Genomic DNA, 10,135 nt, shown 5'->3' on the forward strand with positions numbered 1-10,135 from the left:
GTGGCTAATTCTGTAGTGTTTTATTAGAAAACATCGTATGCAAAAAAAAATTGGAAAATTATTTACTTTATATTTACGAAAAATAATTGTATAATAATGGGTGCATTTTATTAATATGTTATCGTCGGAATTTTGGGGGAAAATAAATACCCCCACTACCACACTATATTACTAATTCGACTGTATATTAATAATCCTATGCTGCTATTATGAAAATCTGTTTTTAATAAAATTTGGTGGACGTCCATTGATATTTTTTCAAAGTAGACTAATTAATAAAAGTGAAAAAAATAGTCTAAACATTCAAATGAATATAGGTACATATATTTATATATTTAATATTTAGATTAGGTATTTCGGAAGACTATAAAACTTCTTCGCCTAATATAGAGGCGGTAAATTGTTGGTGCCTATAGCCGTAAAAAAGATAAATCCGCCTCTGAATACCAATAGCAATATATTAGTTGTATGTATTAAATTTAAAAAATATATCTATCATCAATGACACTAACTTTCTTATTATACTGACAATTCAAAAATTTGAATTATTTATATCAGTTTGATTCTTTTGGTGTTTGCTAAATGTGAATAATAATCACATGATTAAAGCATATTTTTACTTATAAGGTTATTTAATCATAATGTATATTAATAATATAATAAGTTTATTTATAAATATTATAACTGTACAACTATTGATTTGAATATGGGATTAATGATTATTTTTTGGTGAACTGATGTTTTTGTTCCTCAAAATATGAATAAAAAATATTTGTAATTTCTAAATTATGAAATAACTAGCTGAATTACCCGTCGTTGCCGGGTTTAAGTATATAAATGTATGTAACCTGCCAAGATTAAATTTTGTTAAATTTATTGAAATTTAAATTAATTAAGATTTTTGAAATAATATTTTATATATATTAATTTAGTTTTTAAGATAATGATTATTATCATAACCTATTCGATAAGTTATAGCTTACAACTACCTGAACCTCTCTACAGTTTGGTATTCTGTTGAATACATATAGCATCTCACTTCTCCGAATATTTTACCTTTTGTCAATAAGTTCATGGTCTTTTTGACTTTTAACCGAAACACTCTTGCAATTATATCATATCGATCATATGATCTTTGACCGGGAAGTAAGAGCTCTTTTATCTCGTCCCAGCGAGGATTACATGTAAAAGTAATAAAAAGGTCAGGACGACCGTAATGTCTAACGTAGGTCATAGCATCTTGTGTTCTTTCGTGCATGTACCTTGGCCCACCAGTAAAAGTTGACGGGAGTATAACCATTTGGTCTAACTGATTAGCTTCTATGTCTCATCGTCCAATCGCATCTTTTAAATGAATATAACTATCTGCACGCAATTTGGCTTGGTTGTTTTTGATGTAATTTAGTCTTTCAGTTTCAATTTTGGCGTATTCATCTACCAAATATTGACTGAAAAGAAAACGATAATTAACTAAATAGTTGTCTTCCCCTTCTCTGACCATTATTCTATGAGTAAAAACTTGATGCAGAGACAGTTTTTTTAAGCGGTAATTTGGTTTTTGGATCGCGTTGTGGTATATTGATTGCATACCCATCATCCCCCCCAACAAAACATTAAAGGATACTGCAGTGCGTCGTATGCTCGATGTATCTCACTGATACGGTGAAGTGAATTACTTCGGTTTTCGAGGATGATGTCTCTTCGATCAAACTGCTGATCTACTAATACTAAAGCAACTTCATTTGCCGTTGGTGCATTACACCTGCCTCTATGTTCTTCTGGTGGTTTTTTATCTGCATGTATTACAACTTTAAATGACTCTGAAGGAGGTATTTTATCGATGGTAAATTGTAATGATCAATTGTAAATTATGCGGTGGCATGCCTAGTAAATCCAATGAGTTTAAAAACTCTGTTGGATAATTTACAACTTCAGTAGCATCGCAAACTGTATCTAGATTTGTATGACACCAAGTTCTCTGGCAACAAATTTTGTATCTTGAGATTCAATTCGTTGACCTCCACATTTTTTGCTACTAAAATTGCTCTTTCTGCCAGCCACTCATGATTTGTGTATTGTCTGTGTATACTGGGACATATCTGGTCAACGAGAGCATCTTGCGAATAAATGATAAACGATAAAAACGATAAAACGATAAAAATAAACGATAAATCTCGTTTCATCTGTATTAACTTTCCCATCTCCAATATCTTTGGATCTAACGCAGCTTTTTTTGATTTAATCGAAATCGAAGTATCGAAATCGTTCGCTATCTATCTTTATATATATTTCGACCATGAATTGTTGACAAAGCTTATGCATCGTAAAATAACTTAGTCCTGATCGCGTCTAATCATCAACCGGTATGCATAATAATTTTTTGAACTAACATTCTTATTTGTTTTGGCACCTGTTGCGGGATCTTTTTGTTTAATATTTATGCAATACCCGTCATTTACTACCAAAAATAAAATTAATAGTTTTTAATAGTTTTTTAATAATTTTTTTAATAGTTTTATTTAATATAATTCATTTTCAATAGCGCAGTTATCGACCTGGTCAAAAAATATTAAACCGATTTCAACCCTTTAAATTCAAAATTTCGAAAAATCCTTTCTTAGCGCACGTCTACATCATAATAGCTATCTGTATGCCAAATTTCAGCCAGATCCGTCCAATGGTTTGAGCTGTGCGTAGATAGCAGTCAATCAGCTTACTGTTTTATATATACAGATAAGAAGATTATTATGCATAAATCAGTAAATAGATATTGCTCAAGTACAACATGCACTAGTGAATTATTGTTAAGGTATGATTGATTTCCTAACATACAATTTATGAACTTATGACCTGAGACCAGATTTATATGTGCTAAATATCTTAAAAATAAGATGCTTTAATACTTTATAATTTCATCAAATAGTCTTTTACATGTATAAATATTCTTTTTCTGGAAAAATAAGTTTTTTCAGACAAATATGTTAAATACTGAAAAAATAAATGGAAGTAACTGTTTATAAAAATTATTTAAATTTTTCCTTTATTAAAGGAATTATAATATAGTAAAATTAATCCTAACCTTTAAAAAATATTCAGATGGTCATAGTTAATTTATACTATGGTGAAATACTGGTATATATTGATTTTTACATTTTTCATGTATTATTGTAGCACATAGCAGGGGCGTATTTATACTTACTTCTAGGGGGGGGACTAAAATGTTTTCTTTAATTCAGGCTCAACATTTATAGGTAAAATTTTTGGTAATATTTAATTCAGGTAAATCCTCAATATTTATGTTTTTTTTTTTTTTTTTTTAATCTAATTTAATCCACTAAAAATCGACTTTTGTATAATTCTTTTTTAACACCTATCTGTGTTTTGAAACTTACGCTTGTGTTTTATTTGATTTTTCACTATGTATCGTTATAAAATTATCCATGTTAAAAAAATTTGAAATGTGTATCTCACATATGATCTCTTCTTTAAATACAGAATCAGGGGGGCGGCAATCTCCCCCTTCCTAAAATACGCCCCTAGCACATAGTCACATAGTACATACCTGAAATTCAGATTTATTTAAAAATAATATAAAAAACATATTTTAAATAATAATTATAAAAACTAACTGTATATAATTATCAAAAAATATTACCTATGCTAATAGTCGATGGGAAGATCTATCTTAATTCGTGGTATAAGAAGGTTTATTGATATTAATGAAGTGTTTATATAATCTCTAATCACAAAATAATGTGATTAATTTATAATAAAATTATAAAATGTTCAAATTAAACATCAGTATGGCAATATATTACTAAAACATATTATTTTGTACAATATATTTTTTAACCTTGAGTTATGCATTTTTATGCTCTAAAAATGTTCGTATATTAATTAATAGGAACATGAATTGTCGAGAAATCTTATTCAATATAAATTGCTTAATCTCAGTCAAAATATGTAAAAACGAAAATTCGGTCTCTACTTATATTCCTTGATACACAACGTGCTATTCAGTAGGTTAGGACTGCAAACATAGGCGCAATTAGGGTGAACTGGAGGGGCTTAGCCCTATTAAAAACATTCTAAGCCCTCCAAAAACCATGCAGAGCTTTATATTATTATATTGATAAAAAAAAAAATGTGATTACTACTGAAAAAATGAATAAAATAAATGTTTGTTATTTATTTTTAGTAACAATATTGTAATCACGGTCTTAGATACGTCTAGAGTCTAAACTTTCACATAGAGCTTAACAAAGTTGGGTCCAATATCAATGTGTTCACTTTGCTGAAGTTTTAATGGGATATTTTAACTCGATTTTTGGTTGTGAAAATGAATTTAGTAAACGACGACTCTAATTTCATCTTCAACTTTTTTGTGCCATCTGGTTGTGGCTTTGGAGTTCCCAGTGACGTAGGTAGTTGTAGAAAATAAGATGAAACTGCCTAGACAACTATGTTGTACTTCAATCCAGTTGCGCCTAACATGTACTTTTATGGGGTAGTTCGCCCCTTTATTTTACTATGGTAGTGGGTGTCTGGTGTTTGGGTGGGTTTGGTAGATAAATTTACACTTTAGTTAGTAAATCTTAAGAATGTACAAATTAAGTGACAATTGATCTGTAGATGGTAGGATACTATGATGCGATGGAACAATTCGCTTATCAATGCATGTCTTTACACCATATCAAGTATAAAGACGTACATTGACATTAATATCTATTTCGCACACATGATGAAGCTAAACGCCTCTCGGTTCTCAGTGTTTATAAGCAGTGGTTAAAGTGGGGGGGATGGAGAGGGACGGAGTCCCCCTTCTTATTTAAGTTAAGATTATGCGTCCTCTTTAATTTTAGTCGCCAAAAGTCCGGGTGGACGCTCACTAAAATACAATATTGAATAAACAATATAATATATTACAATAAATAATATATATATTAATAAATATAATATATATTACAATATTACATGAAATTATTTTTTTAATTAACTTGAACAAGTGGAAAAAATCTCGAAGACATAATATGTAGGTATAACGAATAAGCAAAAATGGTAGATAATGTACACCAGAGTTGGGCGTTATTCGAATAAAATTTTATTTAGATAACATTTTATTCGAATGATTTTTTTCACCATTATACGAATAAATTATTATTCGACTAATTTTTAAACACAATTATTAGAATAAATTATTATTCAATTAATTTTCAAATACAATTATTCGAATAAATTATTCAACTAATTTTTAAACACAATTATTATTAGGTATCATAAATTCAAACAGATAATTTTTATAGCTACATGCCCATATCTATCTAGGATCTTTATATTTTTGTGTAGAGCTCTATATATTTGAACTTATAAATATGAAATACAACATTGAACATACGTAGTTAGTACATAGTACCAAAATATCTGACACTATATAATATAGTACAGAAACTGGAATAAACTAGATATAATAGTAAAATCTTCAATATTAATAATTAATTACTATTAAGATACATACTAAATACATGTAGACAAACTAGAAGAATTATAATCATTATTTCATAATACATATTTAGTAATTAGTACTAACTAGATACTACTATATATACTAGGATAGGATAACTATGTTTAAAAATTATTCAAATAATATTATGATCACAAATTATTCCAATAATATTGTTTCCAAATTATTCGAATACATTTTTATTCGATTAATATTGTTTCTAAATTAGTCGAATAATTTTTTATTCGAATTATTGTGTTTGAAAATTAGTCGAATACATTTTTATTCGAACAATATTGTTTCTAAATTAATCGAATAATTTTTTATTCGAAGAATTGTAAAAAAATCATTCGAATAACTATCTAGATAAAATTTTGCCCAACTATGATGTACACTATGGGTTAATTTAATTGACACTGTGTCTTATTATAGATGATCCCCGAGCGGTTATTACCCATAGCTTTAAAATTAAAGTGATAGTGATATCAACTATTATTTAGAATAAATATAAACAGAAAAGAATAACTATAAAAAATATAAATATTAAATTGTGGTAGACACTATCTTATAGATAGTACACACTTTATGTGCAATGTACGTATTTGTTACTGCCTACGTCGACTAACAACTAGCAAGATTAGTAATTGTTTCTTTTTAGTTTTTTTAAGTTTAAGTTGAGTTTTTTAAACATTACCTACTATGTATTTCAATTTATTTTTAATGAGCAGGCATATGTATAGAATTATTTTTCTTAAGGGGTTAGGTTAGGTTTTTGAGTGGTGGTATTAACAAATTTTTATTAATTTTTTTTATTAAGTCGGCGCCACTGCTTCAATCCAATTGGCTAACAGTATAATGGATCATATTGATATTTTTGCTGTGTCACATTGTGTATTCAGACAGAATGTTTATTTGGATTTAAATTTAAATTCTCTTTTAAATTTAAATTTAAATTTTTATTATGATTATTTATTTAATTTTTATTATTTTTTTATTTTGTAACCATTTATTGTTAATTAATTTAACTGTGCTTTATATTATTCTTTATTTAGCTGTTAACTATTACCATTGATACTAATAATTTTTACTTCTTTATTATATCTAAATTCTGTTATAAGATAAGCTGAACTATACTTATATTATTCTAATTTCTAAAGGATTTGATACCCGTTCATTTATTAGTTAAATAATAATAAAATATATATATTTTATACGATGAACGTTGTTCATTAAAATTAAGAAAAAAATGGTTCATAAAAATTCGAAGCCCTTAATAACAGAGGCCATAGGCATCTGGCTATCCTGCCTTATGGTAAATATGACCCTGATATGACTATTCGGTATTCGTTAAATGAATGTTAGCGATAAAGTTATCTAATGGTATCCCTAAACTAACTTAACCTTAGCTGGTTAGATTCTCTTTAAAGATCTATCTCCTGATTATTATTTATAGTCTTGTTGCGGGACTTCATGACTTTGTCAAAAACGTAAAATATATATTTACCAAATGAGCAACACAATGATACTTAATACTAAAAATATAAATGTAGTAAATTAAAGGTATACACTTGATTATTGGACCACAGTGTTGAACAATGATGGCCCGAATGACTGGTAATCTCTATCGGTGCTACTCGCGCTAAGATGATAATCGTCAACTGCTGTTATGCTCGTAAGTTAGTAATCATTCAGTGGCGATCTGTAGGAGGGGTACTCTCCTCAGTGGGCCATATAATCAGTGCTCGAATTGGGGGGGGGGGGCGCAGGGGGACAGAGCTCCTCTACTATTTTTTTTTTTTATGTTTACCCCAACTATATTTTTTCATCGGAACGGGGGGGACGCCACGTTCATCTTAATTGATGTCCAAAATAATTTTTATGTGAATTTCAATTTACATCAATTGGAAAATGAATTTTACGATTTATAATATCAAAACTATTTTTATAATTAAAGATTATATGGTGGTTATGATAAGGGACAGCGTCGTCATTTTTGGAAAAATATAAATAGTAATGTCTGTAAATTTGGTGTATTATACTTTATACATTGTACGGTTTGTTATTAGTATTGGCGATCGACGATATCGTAATTTCGGAAAAAAATAAATGCCTTCATCACGACCTTAGACTAATCTTCTAAAGGTACGGTTTCCAAGGCGCGGCTTTTGTATGAACAGTGTTTACACGTAGTGCCTATAGACTGGTTTCCAATAAGCGAAAATAGTGTTAAAACTTTTGCAGTCGCTGATAGTAGTATATAGTATATATTATATACTACCATAATTTAACAAATATTCTAGTATTGAATTATAATAATTATTGTAGTATTGAATAATAATTATAATATCGAACATATAATAATATTTTAGTATTATAATATAATAATGTCAAAAATTGTGTTTTTGCCGGAACATGAGGAAATACTTTTAGAGGAAATCCAGAAAAATCCTGTTTTATACGACAGTGCTGATTTAAAGCACAAAAATATAATTCTAAAAGATAATATTTGGATCGAATTCAACTAAAGATAATATGAAATTAAACTGGTTGTGATTGATGCGAAAAAACTCTCGAAAATTTGTTTCATTCTCAAATAAATGTCTATTTATCAAAATTTCAAAATAACCTTCAGACACACGATTATTAAATAAAACCTTAGTTGGTTTCCTTTTATTTGGATTTAAATAATTACGTAAAAATAAATTATCTTCTTCCTCCTCTTCTTCAAGCAAATCTATGATCATTTTGTTATTATTAAAAACACACATTAAATCGGACATGGTTTAACACTTAAAATATACGTCTTAACACAACAAAATGCGAAGAACGACTAAACAAATAATGATGATATTATGTTTAGAGCCGCGGCGATTTGTATGTCTAGGAAACCAGTCAGACTTCGGCGGCTAATCGCGACTGGTAACCTTAAGGCCGTGTTCTCACCAAAAGCAACTGATGACGGCAACGCAACCACGACGCAACGCGACGTGTATTATTAAATTGACGTGTTTTCACAGATCGCAACAGGACTGGAAAACAAATCAACTGTTTGAAACTATTTTTGAGCAACTCGACGTGTCAGTCTCTTTGTCTAGTTGCTAGTGTGAATAGTTCGATTTAGTCATAGATTTTGTGAATATTTTCAATTATTTGATTATTACCTACTCTGGTTTACAATCAATTTATTCAATTTCATGAACAACAAGAAAATATGGCATTCATACAACTTATAGAAAGTCCCCCACATGTCTTTATGATATAACATCATTTAATTGCACTCGACAAGACATAAAAGAAAAAGCATGGAATGACATTTCAAAGAAAACGAAAAATTCTAGTTAGTAAAATGTTGTCAAAAAATCAAAAACGTTTAATTAATTAATTAATACCTCAAATACATAAATGCTACAACTAGTGATGGGCACTGGGTAAATACCCGATGGGTAAGAAATTTATTTCGGGTAAATACCTGGGAAATACCCATGACATAAATACCTTTCCAAAATCGGGTATTTATTTATTTTTTTTCATCGCACCGGCGGCCGTCACACACTCACACTGCTGAAGTTGGTGTGCGTGTGCGGCGACTAGCATGTGCTATAAATATCTTACTTATCAGTTATCTATAATAATAATCCACATTACTTAGACTATGGCATTATGCGGTACGCCAATAGCTAACAGTCAACACACTCAACACCACGATTTATTCACGATATGTCGATATAAGATATAATATTAATATGAAGTTGTCGGCTTGTCGCCGTTGATAATAATTACGCGTTTACTGTTATAAGGTTATTTTGTTTTAATTGTTTGCGTTTTTGTCTGCAAAACATGCATTGAAATCACGTACTTACGTTTTCAATAAGTTTTATTATAATTTTAGTTTTATTTTATTTAAAAATATAATTATTATGGGAAGAAAACAAGATCCGATCCGTAAATATTTTAAAAAAGTCGGTATTGATGAAAAGCGTCAATCGTGTAAGTTTTTTTCAAAAGAAACTAAAAAGAAATTTAAGCAGAGCACAATTCAAATATCAACTTTGGATGTAGATGCATATGATGTTATTAATGACCAAGTTCAAGTTCAATCAACATCAAAAGAAGTTCCCCAATTACAAATCCAGCAGCACTCAGAAAACTTCAGCAGGTTTTTTGACAGAATGGATAAAGGGGAAAATGTAAGTTAATTTACTAGTTTGTCTTTATATTGAATTCGTACAATTGTACCCAGTACCTATTTAATATAGTAGTATTTTATTATATGTCAAATTAGGTACCTAATGTTATAATTAAAGTATATAGTATTATATTTCATAGGTACGTTTGAATGAAAAACTTGCTTTGGCCATCATCGTCAGTGATTCTCCATTATCAATGACTGAGCACCCACTTTGGATTGACTTTTTTAGGCAAATTCGACCAACCTTTAAACTACCTTGTCGAAAATCTATATCTACAGTTTATGTGGATAAAGTGTATGCTGAAATGCAGAGTAGTATTACTCATGATCTTCTTGAGGCAAATGATTTACATATTCAACTGGATGGATGGACCAATATAAATAATTATGGCATAATAAACTTTGTTATTTGTAAACCAGAACCATTGTTTGTCAAGTTTCTGAAT

At 29.1% G+C, this 10,135-nt stretch overlaps 1 protein-coding gene across 1 annotated transcript; it reads left to right on the forward strand.

Moving 5' to 3' along the window:
- Positions 1-9,417: 9,417 nt before the first annotated feature.
- Positions 9,418-10,116, forward strand: LOC112691468 (the record flags this gene model as incomplete). Its single annotated transcript, XM_025565728.1, has 2 exons — positions 9,418-9,687; positions 9,827-10,116. Coding segments are annotated over exons 1-2 (560 nt in total), but the record flags the coding sequence as incomplete, so codon positions are not given.
- Positions 10,117-10,135: the final 19 nt, after the last annotated feature.

This window comes from Sipha flava, unplaced genomic scaffold, assembly GCF_003268045.1.
Source record: "Sipha flava isolate LNK unplaced genomic scaffold, YSA_version1 616_pilon_pilon, whole genome shotgun sequence".
Classification (NCBI taxonomy): Eukaryota; Metazoa; Arthropoda; class Insecta; order Hemiptera; family Aphididae; genus Sipha; species Sipha flava.